The following is a 20177-nucleotide window of genomic DNA, read 5'->3' as shown; positions in this document are numbered from 1 at the left end:
AACGTCTATATACTAACATTCCACAAAGCATTAGGCATTTTTACTTTCATTAGTTATATGTTGATATAATTTAATTTATTTTTTTATTCGATTCTGAAATGCGAAGGAGCATTAACACTATTTGGACTGCCAGAATTAATGTATATGTACATGTACTGTATGGGACCTGCTATCCAAAATGCTCAGGACCTGGGGTTTTCTGGATAATGGATCTTCTCGTCATTTGGATCTTCCTAAATAGCAAATCATATAAACATGAAGTAAACCCAATAGGCTGGTTTTCCTTCCAATAAGGATTTATTATTATATCTTAGTTGGGATCAAGTACAGGTATGGGACCTGTTATGCAGAATGCTCGGGACCTGGGGTTTTCTAAATAACGGATCTTTCTGTAATTTGGATCTTCATACCTTAAAGGGATACTGTCATGGGAAAATTTTTTTTAAATATGAATCAGTTAATAGTGCTGCTCCGGCAGAATTCTGCACTGAAATCCATTTCTCAAAAGAGCAAACAGATTTTTTTTATATTCAATTTCGAAATCTGACATGGGGCTAGACAGTCAATTTCCCAGCTGCCCCCAGTCATGTGACTTGTGCTCTGATAAACTTCAATCACTCTTTACTGCTGTACTGCAAGTTGTGAGTGATATCACCCCCCTCCCTTTTCCCCCCCAGCAGGCAAACAAAAGAACAATGGGAAGGTAACCAGATAACAGCTCCCTAAAGGTGGCCATACACGGAGAGATCTGCTCATTTGGCGATGTCGCCAAACGAGCGGATCTCTCTCCGATATGCCCACTAGGGCCCACGATCAGATCCTAATGATTGGGAACAAGCGGTCGGATCACGGGGCTGCATCAACGTACAGATGCGGCCGCGATCCGACGGGATTTTTTGTCCCATCCGATCGAGATCAGATCTCTATCAGGGAAGCCCGTCGGAGGGCCCAATACACGGGCCAATAAGCTGCCAACTTGATCTGTCGGCAGCCCGTGTATGGCCACCTTAACACAAGATAACAGCCGCCTGGTAGATCTAAGAACAACACTCAATAGTAAAAACCCATGTCCCACTGAGACTCCGTCAGTTACATTGAGAAGGAAAAACAGCAGCCTGCCAGAAAGCATTTCTCTCCTAAAGTGCAGGCACAAGTCACATGACCAGGGGCAGCTGGGAAATTGACAAAATGTCTAGCCCCATGTCTTGAATATAAAAAAATCTGTTTGCTCTTTTGAGAAATGGATTTCAGTGCAGAATTCTGCTGGAGCAGCATTATTAACTGATGTGTTTTGAAAAAAACCTGTTTTCCGATGACAGGATCCCTTTAAGTCTACTAGAAAATCATGTAAACATTAAATAAACCCAATAGTTTTGCCTCTAATTCGGCTTAATTGTATCTTAGGTATCTAAGGTACTGTTTTATTATTACAGAAAAAAAAATGATTTGGATATTTTGGATAAAATTTAGTCTATGGGAGACGGCCTTTCTGTAATTCGGGGCTTTCTGGATAATGGGATTCTGGATAACGGATCCCATATTTGATTCACAGATATATTCCACAGATGGAAAGGAAACCATAGTCTGTCACAGGGAACAGTTCCCCTTAGGCTCACAGTGTACTGCAACTCCCTCCCTCACCTTGTTTTATTGTGAAGTGAAGGATTCTGGGACTTGAAGTCCCTCTGCTTTCCATGGTGGGGGGGCACAGATTCTCTCAAAGCAGAGGAACTTCAAGTCCCAGAATTCATCACTGTGCACTGCAGGCTTCCCCAAGTGTACTACATAATGGGCTCTTCTGACACGGAGGAGGCTTCTCATAGTGGTCTAATGAGTAAAGCTTTGGCTGTATGTGTAAGTCACATGAGGAAATCCCAACAGACTGCACTGGTGGGAGGGTTTCATACACTGAGCCACATCGTTATTTGTAACACAAAACTAGAATCTGCAAATGAGCCAGCAGATGCACTTTGCCAGAAGTAAGAGTTTCAATACAAATTCAGTAAATGTAGGAGGATTTTAACTACCAACATCCATTGCTTTCTACCTCTCTTTCCTACAGTTTAGTGTTCCCTGGACATGCTCGCTTCGTCAGTACTGTAAATCTGATGTATACAGGTATGGGACCCGTTATCCAGAAAGCTCCGAATTACAGAATGGCCGTCTCCCATAGACTCTATTTTATCCAAATATCCCAAATTTAAAAAAATGATTTCTTTTTTCTCTGTAATAATAAAACAGTAACTTGTACTTGATCCCAACTAAGATATAATTAATCCTTATTGGAAGCAAAACCAGTCTATTGGGTTTATTTAATGTTTACATGATTCTCTAGTAGACTTAAAGGAGAAGGAACGCTACAGAGGCATTATATTGCCAATAGATTAGCCACAATAGTGCAAGTTATAACACTATATTTATTCTGTAGAATGCTTTACCATACCTGAGTAAACAGCTCTAGAAGCTCTTTCTGTTTGTTTAGTATAGCAGCTGCCATATTAGCTTGGTGTGACATCACTTCCTGCCTGAGTCTCTCCCTGCTCATTCATAGCTCTGGGTTCAGATTACAGCAGGGAGGGGAGGAGAGAGGGAGAGAGGATAAACTGAGCATGCTCCCGTCAGGGGCAAGGAGGTTTAAGCTGAAAACAGGAAGTCTGATACAGAAGCCCATGAGTACACAATAGAAGGAAAGAAATGCTGTGTTTCTTTTGACAGAGGACTCAGAGCAGCATTAATTTGAGGGTTTACTGGTGTATTTATATAGACCTTTCTGATAAAGCTTACTTAATTTTAGCCTTTCCTTCTCCTTTAAGGTATGAAGATCCAAATTACCGAAAGGCCCATTATGCGGAAAACAGGATGCTTAGAACAATGGTGTATATTTATCAAGAGTGAAGTTAGAGGTTGCCACAGTCCTCTAGAGTGAAATTCCGCCTAACTCTGTTGATTTCTATCGGATTTAGTATGTTATAGAATGGCTAGTTCTAAGCAACTTTTCAATTAGTCTTCATTTTTTCTTTTCATTTTATAGTTTTTTAATTATTGCCTTCTTCTTCTCATTCTTTCCAGCTTTCAAGTGTGTGTGTGTGGGGGGGGTCACTGACCCCATCTAACAAAACAAATGTAAGGCTACAATTTTGTTGTTACTGCTACTTTTTATTACTCCTGTTTCTATTCAGGCCTCTCCTATTTATATTCCAGTCTCTTATTCAAGTCACTCTCAAGTGGCCCTCTGCTCTGAAGGTTGGGTTGCCACCTGTCCGGTTTTGTCCCATTTAGCCCAGTTTTTGAAAGGGCTGTCCAGGTCAAAACTGCCTGCCAAGTTTTCCAAATTAGGATTCCCTATGATTGACGTGGCAATTGGCCAATCGCCACATCCCGGATTGGACTGGGGGGCCCACCGGGACTCCTGTCCCCCCGGACCCGCTACTGTGACGCCGCACATGCGCAAAAGGAGCCACACGCATGCACTAGAGGAGCTGAGCAGCACCGCAAACTGTTTTTTTTTGTAGGGCCAGGAGATCAGGAGACGGTGTCCCACCGGGCCAGTTCGACCCTGGCCAAATCATATCCCTGCCCCTGACCTCACTACCCGCCCCCTATTGCATCACGTCCCCGTCCCCTGCACGGATTCAACCGGGCTAAAAGGTGGCAACCCTATCTAAAGGGCAAAAGTCCTCTGCACTCAACCCATTATCAATATATTTAAGACAGAGACATTTGTACATACTGCTACTGAAAAATTCCTTACCCTTTAAACAAAACAGGGATTGTTTGTTTATATATTGCAATATATTTAAGCTGAACAACTACGTCAAAGTCATCCCATATCTGGCCAGTCCTATGCTCAATTTTTATCTGATTCATTAAGAATTCTACTGCTTCATTATACATTGCTGTGCAGCCTCACGTGTTAGTCTATATATATATCTACTCTTGCTGAACTTATTCCAGTTATATCATTTAAACAACGGGGTTATATATGAAAAAGCAGCAAAATATGTTATTGCTGTGATATACTGTGATGCCAATAAAGTCTATAGCATGTCGAGCTGAGCAGATCCTAATCATACAGTGCCCAAACCACATTGTGCAGCATGAAATATAAATATAGAATCAAACAATGAAGTACAGAGAAATGTGAGATAAAAGGCTCCGTGTGACCCACAGAAAACTAACATTACTCTAGAACATCACAGCCAGCATGAAAGCACCGGACGGCACACTTTATTTCCTTTGTGGTTTAACCTCCCCAGTTCCCTGTTGCTTATTTTGTTGACTATAAAAATACAAGGTGATCGACTATGTAAAAAAGTACAGGTATGGGACCTGTTATCCAGAATGATCGGGACCTGGGGTTTTCCGGATTATGGATCTTTCATTAATTTGGATCTTCATACCTTAAATCTACTAGAAAATTAAGTAAACATGAAATAAACCCAATAGGCTGGTTTTGCCTCCAATAAGGATTAGTTATATCTTAGTTGGGATCAAGTACAAGCTACTGTTTTATTATTACAGAGAAAAAGGAAATATATTATTTATTGTTTTATTGTTTTCTGTAACATTTACATGAAAAAAGATCTAAAAATCTCGAGGTAAAGTAAGACATATATACAACAAAGGAAATCATTTTTAAATGTTTGGATTATTTCGATGCAATGGAGTCTATGGGAAATGGTCTCGGAATACGGAGCTTTCTGGATAATGGCTTTCCGGATAACAGATCCTATACTTGTAATTTATACCTTTATGGGATCCTATTGTGCTAAAAAAAAATTCCATTGATATTTTTATGCATTATTATGCACTTTCAAATAATCCTGGGCACTGTCAGCTACTTTTGTATGGGCTCTAGAATGCTTGGGACCTGCCATTTTCTGGATAAGGGACCTTTCCTTAATTTTAATAACCAAAACTTTAGGCTACTAAAAACAACATTTAAATGTAGACTAATACTACAATGTATGCCATGATATTAATCCATTCACACTGTGGGCCAGATTTATCAAAGGTCAAGGTGAATTTTCGAATGAAAAAAATTCGAATTTCAAGCTATTTTTGTGTAGTTCGACTAGGGAATAGTCCAAATTCAATTCGAATTTGCAAAAAATTCGAATATGAAAATGTATCATAAACTGTCTCTTTAAAAATTCCACTTCAACCAGTCGCCATCTAAAACCTGTCAAATTGCTGTTTTAGCCTATGGGGGACCTCGTAGAACCTACTTGAAGTCAATTGCGGACCTTGAAAAATCGAAAAAAATCGTTTTTTTGGGGGGAAAACTTCTAATCGAATTTGATCAAATGCACTATTCCTTCGATTCGTACGTTTCAAATTCGGCCGAATACGGACCTATTAGATCGAAAACAGACCTATCGACCAAAAAAAACTTCGACTTAATTTCGGTTGGTCTTTTTGAATTCTAATTTTGACGTTTTTTCAATTGAAATTTGACCCTTGATAAATATGCCCCCTAGTGTTAAACTGTTTCCAAATGTAATTTAATCTCATAGATAGTAGGGAACATTTGGATTAGTTTTATATATTCAGGTTCAATATTATATATTTTTAAGTATGGCTATGGTACTTTACTGCTAGACAAGTACATTTTGTGAAATCTGTGATTAAGTTCTGCTAAATAACAGTTAAAATTAATAAAATAATTTGAAACAAAAAACATTTAAACGTGAAATAAACCCAATATGGATTTATACAGCTTAACTACCATCAAGTGCAGGTATGGTATCCGTTATCCAGAAAGCTCCAAATGATCCCATATACGTCATTTAAATCAAATTATTGCAATTTCTAAGATGTATTTCCTTTTTCTCTATAATAATAAAACAGTAACTTTGTACTTGATCCCAACTAAGATATAATTAATCCTTATTGGAAGCAAAACCAGCCTATTGGGTTTATTTAATGTTTACATGATTTTCTAGTAGACTTAAATTATGGAGATCCAAATTATGGAAAGACCCTATATCTGGAAAGCCTCAGATCCAGAGCATTCTGGATACCAGGTCCCATACCTGTACAAGCAGCAGTTACGTAATTAAAGGAAGTCAATAAAAAGGATTTAGTAGTCTGTAATCTGAACGTTTGTTATACAGTAGTTATAGCTGGAACTTCAGCCACAAATAAACTGCCCTGTGTGCCTTTAACTTCCAAAATGACAGTTGCTGCTGCTGAAAGTAATGAATAAGGTGTAAGTAACTTATTACATTTCATTGTGCGGCCACAAATGTGATCATCACTTTTTATCAGCATATTGATAAAAAAATCTACTTCTCCACGTAGGAAAAAAAATCAGTTGATCAGTCCGATTGTTTTACCGTATTCATTTTTACAAATGTTTAAGAGATTTTTTTTTCTCAAAAAAGCAAAATCACAATTTTTTAGCTGCCATTTTTTCAAGTCTTGGAAAAGTTTTGGGGATATATTTATTAACACTGGAGGCGAGCATCACCCGTAGCAACAAATCAGATCTAGCTTTTGTTTTCTAACTTGTTGGTGACTATTCATATCTAATTGCTGATTAGTTGCTTTGGGCAACATGACCAGTGATGTTTGTCTCCAATGTTAATAAATTGCTCCTTGGTCTTGAATAATAAATAGGCCCTGTTATATAACATTATCTTTACTGGTGCTGGAAGGATCGTGGGAGTTTGTCAGGATTTTAGGTATTAATTTATGTATCATAACAATTGCTAAGAAAGTCGTTCTGAAAGCCAATCAGTAATGTAAAAACGTATTTTAAATGATCCTTTAATTGTAGGTCGTTGAGAACTATAACCCGGCACCAGACATGACACACTGGAAATGATTTATGGAGCATAACTGCAGATGTTGCCAAAAACTCTACCAACCTAAAGGGGCCTCATGGGAACAAGTAATTAGTGGGGTAATAACAGGAGTGTCCCTTGATTGGTCAAATCAAAAAAACAGACACCGGCGTCAAAAAACGAGACGCCGGTGCCGTTTCGCAAATTTTTCGCCATTTCATGAATTTTGTGGGAAATTTGTGAATTTTTCGGCAAAGCGGAACGGCGCAAATTCCCCCAACACTAGTCAGGGCTCCCCTGCAAAAGATTCCAACCCCCTAACCTTTATTATTAATATTATTTTTTTTTTCATTTTCATAGTTGTCATTCACATCAGTCCCAATAGAGCTCAAAGGAGAACTAATCCCTAAAAATTAAAATGGCTAAAAATGTCATATTTTATATAGTGAACTTATTGCACGAGGCTAAAGTTTCAGCTTGTCAATAGCAGCAATGATCCAGGACTTCAAACTTGTCACAGGGGGTCACCATCTTGGAAAGTGTCTGTGACACTCACATGCTCAGTGGGCTCTGATTGGCTGTTGAGAAGCTAAGCTTAGGGCTCGTCACTAATTATCCAGCAGAAAATGAGCTTCCCTGGCTGTAATATAAGCTGATGCTACAGGTTTGCTGATTATTAAATTCTGATGCTAATTGCACTGGTTTCTGTGCTGCCATGTAGTAATTATCTGTATTAATGACTAATCAGCCTTATATTGTGACATTTCTATTCTATGTGTACTGTATATTGTGAGTGGCTCCCTAAGCTCAGTAAGTGACAGCAGCACAGAGCATGTGCAGTGAATCAGCAGAAAAGAAGATGGGGAGCTACTGGGGCATCTTTGGAGACTCAGATCTTTACTGCTAAAGGGCTGTGGTTGCCTTGGGCTGGTACAGAAGCACAAAATATAATGTTTACCATTTCTAGCTACTTCTTTAGTTAAGCTTTACTTCTCCTTTAAACATAATATACACTGCTGTCAGTTTCAACAAGAGCCAGTTAAGATACCAGTACATTTTGGGACACTGATAAGAAACTGGAAATAACTTGCAAATAAGAATGTGAATGTACCGTAACTGAATCTGCCCCATATGGAATTGAACCCAGGACCCCGGCCTGTTATGAAAAATTATATCTGGAACGGTCTAAATCCTAAAACGGACGAATGGCTAGTGTCAGAGGGTTGATAGTTGTCACCCCCGCCCTCTATGACGCCATAACGCTGTAGGGCCCAAGGCAGGATGGACTATAAGGGCTAATGGTCAACTGTGGACAATGGTCACTCATATAACTTATACTAGGCCATACCAATAAATGATCTCCACTCTGTTACTTAGATTCCAGAGTGTCAGCATAGTGTCAGCAAGTCTCGTTTGCCCTTTTGCAGAAGTGTTGCTCAATAGTTGTCTGCACCACAATGGCTATGTTTAGCCAATAGCTGATTGCGAGACTGTGGACAGATGGAACCAGAAATCTCTTATGTTGCAAAACTGCACATCTTACAGGAATGTATAAATGTATATGCCAGTAAGTCTCCTCGCCAGACCATGTATGGTATTTCCGTGAACCCCTTGTCACAATTACTGTAAATGCCTTCTGAAAGCTATATAACGCCTGGACCAAGAGGTGGGTCTTTGGTGAGTCCTTGGCTGACATTCTGTGTGTTACTCCAACAGCTTACCCAGACAAAACTGTTATGTTGTATTCTGTATTAATAAATTGCCTGACTATTACTAAAGGTTTTCCTTTACTGAGTTTTGTCTTACACAAGGTCAAAATGGTACTACTAAAAATACCATCAGGCCCTACTAGGCAGCAGAGCAATAGCCTAAATGTGAATATTTCTGTGCATAGTACTGAGTAGAACAATACAGACAATGAAACGTTTCATTACCTGATTTGGACCCATTGCAGCCACACGGATCTTTCTTGTCTGGGTCGGCCATTTTGGTGGTAGTCGTAGGTGGCTTTGTGGTCGTTGGCGCTGGAGTTGTTACTTGAAAAGAGAGCAGAGAACATAAGAATTACTTCAGTTACCTGTTTAGGAGCAAATGAGAGCCTAATATTTCATACAGGGTAACCCTATTCTACTGGGGACACATATAGGGAATGTCCAAATGACCCCAGCAACCATTCATTGATAGGAATAAGAGACTGGAATATGAATAGGAGAGGCCTAAAAAGAAAGATGAGTAATAAAAGATAACAATAAATCTGTAGCATTTGTTTTTAGACTCAAAGCTGAGTCAGAAGAAGAGGCAAATTAGGGCTAATCGAAAAGTTGCTTAAGTTAGCCATTCTATAACGTACTAAAAGTTAACTTAAAGGTGAACCAGGCCTTTAATTGTTCAAACATACATGATTTATCCCTATAATATCCCTTTACTGGACACCGTCATGGGAATTTTTTTTTTTAAAAAAAAAAAACGCATCAGTTGATAGTGCTGCTCCAGCAGAATTCTGCACTGAAATCCGTTTCTCAAAAGAGCAAATGGATTTTTTTATATTTCATTTTGTAATCTGACATGGGGCTAGACATATTGTCAGTTTTCCAGCTACCCCCAGTTATGTGACTTATGCTCTGATAAACTTCAGTCACTCTTTACTGCTGTACTGCAAGTTGGAGTGATATCACTCCCCCCCCCCAGCAGCCTAACAACAGAACAATGGGAAGGTAACCAGATAGCAGCTCCCTAACACAAGATAACAGCTGCCTGGTAGATCTAAGAACAACACTCAATAGTAAAATCCAGGTCCCACTGCATCACATTCAGTTACATTGAGTAGGAGAAACAACAGCCTGTCAGAAAGCAATTCCATCCTAAAGTGCTGGCTCTTTCTGAAAGCACATGCCCAGGAAAATGACCTGAGATGCCTTACACACCAATATTACAAATAAAATAAATACACCTGCTGGTTCAGGAATTACATGTTATATTGTAGAGTGTAAACAGTGTCATTTAGAAATAAAAACTACATCATAAAAATCATGACAGAATCCCTTTCAGGCGACAGTTGTTTAGGTAAGGACCACTGACCAGGCTTGATTTGCTGTTATACAACAGAATTATATATATATATTCCAACTAGAGAAAGACCAGGATACAAGAGCAAGAGAGATTAGAGCATGAGGCTATCACCAGGGCACCAGCAGAATAGTTACATAGTTACATAGTTAAATTGGGTTGAAAAAAGACAAAGTCCATCAAGTTCAACCCCTCCAAATGAAAACCCAGCATCCAAACACACACCCCTCCCTACTTTCACATAAATTCTATATACCCATATCTATACTAACTATAGAGTTTAGTATCACAATAGCCTTTGATATTATGTCTGTCCAAGAAATCATCCAAGTCCCTCTTATAGTCATTAACTGAATCAGCATCACAACATCACCCGGCAGTGCATTCCACAACCTCACTGTCCTGACTGTGAAGAACCCCCTACGTTGCTTCAACTGAAAGTTCTGTTCTTCTAATGTAAAGGTGGGGGCTCTGGTCCAATGGTCCATTTTATGGAAAAATTGATCTCCCTCTAGTGGTCTATAATGTCCTCTAATGTACTTGTAAAGTTGCAACAGTAAAGCATGACGGCAACAAAAGAATATGATGGAGACAATAGTGCAGGATAGTGCTTGATGAAGGGTAGATGGTGACTACTAAGTTTAAACAAGGATTTATAATAGGGGGTCATGGGACAAATACCTTACTATATATCAATCATGGTCTACCACAAGATCTGCTTTATTCCAAGCCCCAAGAGTTGCATGTTAAGTCACCTCTTGGTATATGAAATGAATGTGGAAAAATGATCTTTAAAGGAGAAGGAAAGGCTAAAACTAAGTAAGCTTTATCAGAAAGGTCTATATAAATACACCAGTAAACCCTCAAAGTAATGCTGCTCTGAGTCCTCTGTCAAAAGAAACACAGAATTTCTTTCCTTCTATTGTGTACTCATGGGCTTCTGTATCAGACTTCCTGTTTTCAGCTGAAACCTCCAGGGCTTGAGCATGCTCAGTTTGCTCCTCTCCCCTCCCTCCTCCCATCCCTGCTGTAATCTGAGCTCAGAGCTGTAAGTGAGCAGGGAGAGACTCAGGCAGGAAGTGATGTCACACCAAGGTTATATGGCAGCTTCTATCCTAAACAAACAGAGACAGTGTCTAGAGCTGTTTACTCAGGTATGGAAAAGCATTCTGCAGAATAAATATAGCGTTCTAGCTTGCACTATTGTGGCTAATCTATTGGCAATAAACTGTCTTGGAGCTTTCCTTCTCCTTTAATGTTTATAAAATGTACTTATAGCCCTATGTAATTTTACAACTAGGCTCAGACTAGGTTGTCAGACTTTTGCAGTTCAAACCCAAATTTCAGCCAGACTGACCTTCAGGTTGGGCTTTGTTTGCTAGCAGAGCCAGATCTTTCCATTACTGACAACAGACCACTGTTGTAAATTCAGGGGTTAACATTAGGGGAATCAGACCAAACAGCTGCTGGGAGGTCCAGGATGGTAGAAGGTCCAGTGGGGCCAATGTTCCCTCTAAGTTCTTTCTAAAACCTTTGTTGGCACATTTTTTTTTTAAACCTAAAGCAGAAACGTGATTGAGAAGTGAGGAGAGTAAAGCTGGCCATACATTGGGAGAGCATCGTTTGGCGATGTTGCCAAAGAAGTAGATCTCTTCCCGATAAGTCCACCTTGAGGGGGCCAATTTCGGGCTGATCTGATTATGGGCCTTCAGGCCCAACGATTGGATCACAACAAGAAGAATACATGCAGTCGGAACGAGGGCCGCATTAATGAACCAATGTGGTTCTCGATCCGTCAGGATTTGTAAAGCGTCCGATTGACATCTGGCCAACTTTCAGTCAGATAACGATCAGGGAAGCCCATCAGAGGGCCCCCTACACTGTGTAATAAGCTGCCTGAGTAATCTGTCGGCATCTTATACAGTATCTGTCTGTGTATTGGGGTCTTAAGACTACATTTTGTGTTTCTTTGTGTGCACCACAGTCATGTGCTCTGCCCTTATAGTGTGTGTGCACGGCTTAGGGCTCTTACAGACGAGCGTTTTTCCCTGCGCTCCCCTGCGTTCCGTTTTTCTGCGTTCAGCCGCAGGGGAGCGCAGGAATAGACGCATTACATTTTTACCAATGGGGCTGTACTCACACAGGCGCGTGTAGGCGCCGAACGCAGGAAAAATGCAGCATGTTGCGTCTTAACCTGCGTTCGGCGCCTACACGCGCCTGTGTGAGTACAGCCCCATTGGTAAAAATGTAATGCGTCTATTCCTGCGCTCCCCTGCAGCTGAACGCAGAAAAGCGGAAGGAAGGGGAGCGCAGGGAAAACGCTCGTCTGTAAGTGCCCTAAGAGTTGGCCCATAGCTTATAAGAAATATATGTTAGTGGCACTAAAATGATTTTGCTGTAGGACCCGGTAATTTCTTGTCATATCGCTAGGGGTGGTTTTTATTATGTTCTAATAAAAATGACCAATTCTAAGCAACTTTTCAATTGGTTTTCATTATTCATTTTTTTTTTTGAGTTTTTATAGTTATTTGCCTTTTTCTTCTGAGTTTTTGCAGTTTTCAAATGGGCGTCGCTGACTCCCTTCTAAAAAAAAAATGCTCTGTAAGGCTACAAATGTATTGTTATTGCTACTTGTATTACTGATCCTTCTATTCAGTCCTCTCCTATTTATATTCCAGTCTCTTATTCAAATCAATGCATGGTTGCTAGGGTCATTTGGACCCTAACAACCAGATTGGTTAAGATGCAAATTGAAGAGTAGCCGAATAAAAAGCTAAATAACTCAAAAACCACAAATAATAAAAATGAAAATGTAAATGAAAGAGAAATAAATATATTGAAAAGCAAGTACAGATATGGGACCTGTTATCCAGAATGCTCGGGACCTGAGTTTTCCAGATAACTGATCTTTTTGTAATTTGGAACTCCACACCTTAAGCCTACTTAAAAACCATGTAAACATCAAATAAACCCAATAGGCTGGTTTTGCTTCCAATAAGGATTAATTATATCTTAGTTGGGATCAAGTACAAGTTACTGTTTTATTATTAATGAGAAAAAGGAAATAACGTTTTAAAATTTGGATTATATGGATAAAATGGAGTCTATGGGAGACAGCCTTTGCATAATTTGGAGCTTTCTGGATAATGGGTTTCCATTCCAGATAACAGATCCCACACCTGTCATTTCTACCTTTATGGGATTCTATTGTGCTAAAAAAAAATTCTTGAAGATATTAAGATATTTCTTTTGCATTATTATGCACTTTTAGGTAATTCTGGGCACTGTCAGCTACTTTTGTATAGGAGCTAGAATGCTCTGGGCCTGGAATTTTATAAGGGATCTTTCCATAATTTGGATCACCAAAGTACAAGGTACTGTTTTATTATTAAAGATAAGAAAATAAATCTTTAAACAATTTATTTATTTTTTAAAAATTAGGATTATGTGCATAAAATGGAGTCTATAGGAGGCAACATTTCTGTAATTCAGAGCTTTATGGATAACGGGTTTCTTGATAACGGATCCCATACTTGTACTACTATTTCCTATCTATGAAAGGGGGATCTCCACTAAAAACTGTATAGTGAAATATAATGTATTTCTAACTTTCAAATACACATTAACAAATTATTTTGTAAATTTTGTAATTTAAAGCAGCATCTGTCAGTCTGTTTATATTCTCTGCACTGCTGGTTCTTACTCCTACTGCAGAAGCTGATTAACAGACCTGGAGGAGAACTGACATCAGCTGTATTTGTTGCGAGAGGCAGAAAACAGAAATTAAATGCTGCTTTCAGTTGCTAATAAATTTACAAATAAGTTTAATGCCAATGAATTCGATTACATATTCTTTCTGTGTACAAAAACATCCCCTTTAATTTCCATTTGTAAAAACAAAACAGATTTTGGCTTCCAAAGGTCTAATTTCTATGAGAAAAATTACAAATACGCCTTCTTAGACGTGAACTTGAAGTATAAATAAGTACAAATAAATCTGTACGAATATCAGGGGGCAAAATATTCTGCCGGCAGTTTTCACATTTACCATGTTATTCTGAAAAAATCTGAAAAAATGTAACTGCTAAATTTTTTTTTCCGCAAAACGCAATATTTGCCCCAGTTACCACAGCAAATAAAAAAACAACTGTTTACGTTGCTTGAATATGTTCTTGTACTACAGGTATGGGATCTGTTATCTGCCATTGTCCAGAAAGTTCTACGTTACGGGAAGGCCATCTCTGATAATTTTAATAAAATTATTTACATTTTTAAAAATGATTTCCTTTTTCCCTGTAATAATAAAACAGTAACTTGTACTTGATCCCAAGTAATTTATAATTAATCCTTATTGGAAGAAAAACAATACAATGGAGTTTAATGTTTAAATATATTTTTTAGTTGATGTGGAGGCCGATTCACTAAGGGTCGAATATCGAGGGTTAATTAACCCTCGATATTCGACTAGGAATTAAAATCCTTCGACTTCGAATATCGAAGTCGAAGGATTTAGCGCAGATAGTTCGATCGAACAATCGAAGGATAATTCCTTCGATCGAACGATTAAATCCTTCGAATTGAACGATTTGAAGGATTTAAATCCAACGATCGAAGGAATATCCTTTGATCAAAAAAAGTTAGCCAAGCCTATGGGGACCTTCCCCATAGGCTAACATTGACTTCGGTAGCTTTTAGATGGCGAACTAGGGGGTCGAAGTTTTTTTAAAGAGACAGTACTTCGACTATCGATTGGTCGCATAGTCGAACGATTTTTACTTCGGATCCTTTGATTCGAAGTCGTAGTCGTAGTCGAAGGTCGAAGTAGCCCATTCGATGGTCGAAGTAGCCCAAAAAAAACTTCGAAATTCGACGTTTTTTAACTTCGAATCCTTCACTCGAGCTTGGTGAATCGGCCCCTTAAAGTATGGTGATCCAAATTATGGAAAGACCCTTTATCTGGAAAACCCCAGGTTCCAAACATTCTGGATAACAGGTCCTATACCTGTATAAAACATGTTTCTCCCGAGCAGCCCATTTGCTGTATATCCTTTCTTCATATGGCCTAACACTGATCCTGTTTGCACTTTGAGCTGTGTTGAACAGGTATGGGATCCGTTATCCGCAGACCCATTATCCAGAAAGCTCCGAATTACAGAAAGGCCATCGCCCATAGACTCCATTTTATCCAAATAATATCAATTTAAAAAAACGATTTCCTTTTTCTGTGTAATAATAAAACAGTAGCTTGTACTTGATCCCAACTAAGATATAATTAATCCTTATTGGAGGCAAAACCAGCCTATCTGGGATGTGGGACATTTGCAGAAAAGAGATGACAAACCAGTAGCTCTATAGTCACATCACCCCGGTTGGTTCACCTTTTTAGTATGTTATAGAATGGCCAATTCTATGCAACCTTTCAATCGGTTTTCTTAATTTTTTTTTAATAGTTTTTAATTATATTTTCTTCTGATTCTTTCCGGCTTTCAAATGGGGGGTCACTGACCCCATCTAAAAACAAATGTTCTGTAAAGCTAAACACGTATTGTTATTGCTACTTTTTTATTACTCATCTTTCTATTCACGTCCTCTCCTATTCAAATTCCAGTCTCCAATTAAATCAGTGCATGGTTGCTAGGATAATATAGACCCTAGCAACCGGATTACTGAAACTGCAAAACGGAGAGCTGCAGAATAAAAAGCTAAATAACTCAGAAACCACAAATAATAAAAAATGAAATTCAATTGCAAATGGTCTCAGAACATCCCTCTCTACATCATACGAACAGTTCTTTTAAAGCTGAACAACCCCTTTAAATTTATAGAAAAAGAGAGATCTGTACTGTACCAGCAGGGTAGAATAGTTGTAGCCCGGGACTGATAGAAAGGACGGAGTTGATGTTAATCATACAGTAGTAAGTTCCTTCATCCTTCTCCTGGAATGGGAATATGTCTAGGGTGAATGTGAATGCCCCTTTATTTGCTTTAAAATGCTTAAAGGCATTATCATCGCTGAGCTTCTGCTTGGACACTGAGCTGAGATATAAAATAGACTCGGGAGTTTTTGTGTCTTTCCTTTGGCGGAACCAGAACACGGCATTATCCATTGACTCTTTAGGTCCAGGCTTGCACTCCAGCTTTACTGTCTCTGACTTCTCCTTTGTCAGCGACCCTGAGGTTTGTGTGAGCCCCAGCTGCTGTGTACCTAGAAAAGAGCCACAGATTTATAGCTCAATCATCTTCCAAACACATTATATTTTCAGAAACTGAGAGATATGTAAGGTTTCCGGATTATTAGAAAATGAAGGGACACATTTATAAAACGTAGCTTTATTGGCTGCACAGATATTTTTATACATTCTTACCCTTTATTTATATTGCACTGATATATATATATATATATATATATATATATATATATATATATATATATATATATATGTATTTGACTATATATATATATATATATATATATATATATATATATATATATATATATATACACACATACATACAGAATAACATATAAAGCAATACCTGGGTGTACACCACAGAAAAGTCATATAGAATATAATATAGAGCCTTCCTTTATATGATATTCCATATGACTTTTTTTGCTGTGTGCACCCAGTTATTTTTCCTTAATTATATTATATATATATATAATAATCTGCAGAGTATCTGCACTCTGATGCTAAAGAAGTTTGTATAATTTGGGGTGCACATATACATAAATCTTCAAACCGGCACACCCTTAAAATATCTATGTTTTTATTTTCACTACACTGTATAAGATTCCAACATTTCTGTCCTCATTTGGACCTTTCTCAAGGATAATACAATGTCCTTTTAACAAGCTTTAAATTCCAGTGGTTGCTTGAAATCACACTGTTATTTAAATGTTGAAAAAGGCCCAAATGTCGGATTTATGTTCTAAATAAAATCTATTATTGAAACAAGAGAATTGGAGTGCGGGTCTTTACACTAAATCTGTATATATATATATATATATATATATATATATATATATACACATCAAAATAGCATTATCCACTTCCCAAGCACCACTTGTTTCTGGTACATTATTGGTACTTACCTCTGTCTGCTTCCATACGTGTATATATATATATATATATATAGATATATATAGATATATATATATATATAAATGTTCAAAAAGTACCTTGTGATACGTGGTGGGTGCTCGGTCGAGTTAGAACATATAATCTGAGTGATGATTCAATAAAATTCACTTTGATTGAACTACTTGGAGTGCGGGTCCATTTTGAAGATTGTATATATATATATATATATATATATATATATATATATATATATATATATATATATATATATATCTATATATATATGTGTGTGTGTGTATTGCACTGATATATTTTATACATACTGTATATACCATTGCAACCAGAATGTAATTAAATTAAATGCATTATGTGCAACCCTTGTCTTTTTTTAGCAGGATCTGTTAACCTTGCTCTTTGCCCCTAATTCAAAACAACTATGTTCCGCCACCCCTCCCGTGGGTATCTTAATTTGAAATGGAGCAGAAGTGTCTGATATTAAAGCGTTATTCATTTATTGCAACACCTAAAGAGTATTGAATGTAAGTATCTTGGCAAAAAAGAATGTAGAGATATACTGTATATAGCTATGGAGACAGAGATGCAGTGATGCATAGTTCTGGAAAAAGAGGTGCAGAGATACATAGCTTTGGAGAAAGAGTCACAGAGATACAAAGAGGGGGAAGAGTGGTGGAGCTATGGAGAAAGAGAATGGCAGAGAAGCAGCACTATGGAGAAATAAAGAGATATATTGCTTCTGAGAATTAGGGACAAAGACACAAAACTGTGGATAATGAGTGGCAGAGATATATAGCACTTGATAATGAGTGGCAGAGATATATAGCACTGGATAATGAGTGGCAGAGATATATAGCACTGGATAATGAGGGGCAGAGATATATAGCACTTGATAATGAGTGGCAGAGATATATAGCACTGGATAATGAGTGGCAGAGATATATAGCACTGGATAATGAGGGGCAGAGATATATAGCACTCGATAATGAGGGGCAGAGATATATAGCATTGAATAATGAGGGGCAGAGATATATACGTAGCATTGGATAATGAGGGGCAGAGATATATAGCATTGGATAATGAGGTGCAGAGATATATAGCATTAGATAATGAGGGGCAGAGATATATAGCACTGGATAATGAAGGGCAGAGATAAATAGCACTGGATAATGAGGGGCAGAGATATAAAGCATTGGATAATGAGGGGTAGAGATATATATCATTGGATAATGTGAGGTAGAGAGGCTTAGCTATAGAGAAAGAGGGGAAGAGACACAACATTATGGAGAACATGGGCCAAAAGTTCATTGCTATGGAGAAGCGTCTACACGTCCATGAGGCTGGCCTAGTGACCCGAGTTTGATAACAAATCACCTACCTGTGATCCAGTTACAGAGAAATAGGGCCATGAGGAAGAGTTCCATTGTGTAACACAACTTTAGGGTCTAAGATAACAGCAGTGCAGGTGCAGAAGGTGTTGGTGTCTTCTGGAGGGGGCCGGGGGTCTGTGATGTTTGGAGAGGAAGTGATGTGACTCATTTACTTGGAGTTAATCATAACCATACAGCTCAGGACCTACATTTCAGCAGGTGCCTAAAATAGCAGTGGTATATCTTGGTTTAGGTATCATGAATTTAACTGATAAACTAACGGCCGTTTGAGTGCACCATTGTGCAACACATCTATATATAAACAACAAACAAGCTGCTGCACATTTTATATTTTGAAAAAATGTAAATTGTAAGTATAGTGGAAAGTTGAATTTTAATTCTAAGCTTCTGAATAGAGGAAAATTTGACCTTATCCCACCCGTAACCCATGAGTAATATTTGTCAACATCTGCCCCTACAGTGTAAATCCTGTTCCTTTCATTCCCCCTACCCATTGTCTGGTGTGGCGTGAGCAATAATCCTACAGGTCTATATTGTCGCTAAAGACACAACTGATGAGCGTCTAACACACAACCCCACTCACAAATTTCCTTTTTGTTTTATCAGCCTAACTTCAGTAACTGGTTTCATTCTGCTCTCTCGCCGGGCAGTGATAAATGATACTGATTAAACAATCCAGTGGCACAACAAAAAAGTACCTGCTGCTGTTCTTTGGTGATCCTTCTGCTACACTGTAGGTACCTCAATATTCCTTTAGGCCACCCCTAGATTAACAGCCCCCTCAAACATTTCTTCCACTGATGCACAAACTCACCTCAATACTTGGGACTATCATCAACTTCTCTTCTGTCTCTGTCTCACATGCGCTGATATAGTCCCACACTATAGCCAATGTGACAGACTTCACCCCTTTATAGAAGAAGAGGGAAGAAAATGTAAAAAATATAAATGAAAGAGGAAATAATACTCTGGCCAGTGTGAAAGAAAAACACAGCGGATGGTGGTGAGAGGCCAAGTCACACTTGCAGGGAAACTAGAACAGAAACTAAAACACAAATGTACTAAACAGAATACTGGGTCAGAAATAACATTATGTACAGTATGTTGTAGAAGCACATAGTAAATCAAGGCTTCCTTGAGATTGTTTGTGCTCCAGTGTCCTATGACAGGTGAATGGCAGCAAAGCAGGATAATTCAAGACATAATTTCATTAGTAATTGTGGGTTCACACCAGACGTCAGTTCTTACATTAGAGAAGACTTGGAATGACAAAACCAGTGCAACCGACCCATTCCCGAGTGTGAGAATGGGATCAGTTGGATCATCAACAGTTGTCGATGGAGATTGCTTACAGTACTGTACTCTGAGTATCTGCCAGGCTTCATAGCCCCGTATAATATAGTGACAGAGGTTCTCTTCGTTGACTTATTGTTCCTTCCCAGCTCCCTGGCTCCCCATTCAGTTACCACAACTAAGCTAAGCTTTAGCACTGTAACAGGGGCTGACAAATTATTTATTTGAGAAGATTGAAAGCTCTATGGCAAGCTGGTAAGGTAAAATGCTCCTAATGGTAGAGCTTCATCTCATTAGCTATATGTAACAACCTGTTTGGAGTTGAACCAGGGACATGTTGTTTTTGTGCTGTCTGCATTACCACTGCTCTATGTGACAGCTAAGGAGCAGTAAACTTGGCTTGTTTCACCTGTTCTCAATCTGGCCACAGGTGATCAGTGTAAATCATTAGTCTGGCAATAAACCCCCTACTCTGCACTGACTCCTTGCCCAATGTAGGTCTATTTCCTGATAGTTCCTGGGTGTGATTCTTGTCTGAT

The 20177-nt window shown here is 38.5% G+C and overlaps 1 protein-coding gene across 3 annotated transcripts in view; it reads right to left on the bottom strand.

The window, feature by feature from the left end:
* cd8a.L (CD8a molecule L homeolog) overlaps positions 1-19277 on the bottom strand; it is a 31271-nt gene extending 11994 nt beyond the window's left edge. For 2 of the 3 annotated variants that reach the window (XM_018252655.2, XM_018252739.2), the window contains exons 1-4: positions 19160-19277; positions 18333-18459; positions 15703-16059; positions 8723-8824 (exon numbers count right to left, since the gene is read on the bottom strand). In XM_018252655.2, coding sequence (XP_018108144.1) covers positions 8723-8824; positions 15703-16059; positions 18333-18378 — 505 coding nt within the window. In that variant the 5' untranslated portion in view covers positions 18379-18459; positions 19160-19277. 3 annotated transcript variants of the gene reach the window in all.
* Positions 19278-20177: the final 900 nt, after the last annotated feature.

Source organism: Xenopus laevis, chromosome 1L (assembly GCF_017654675.1).
Source record: "Xenopus laevis strain J_2021 chromosome 1L, Xenopus_laevis_v10.1, whole genome shotgun sequence".
NCBI classification, from domain to species: Eukaryota; Metazoa; Chordata; class Amphibia; order Anura; family Pipidae; genus Xenopus; species Xenopus laevis.
Note: the sequence above shows the minus strand (reverse complement) of the source record. Positions and strands in the feature narration are given on the sequence as shown.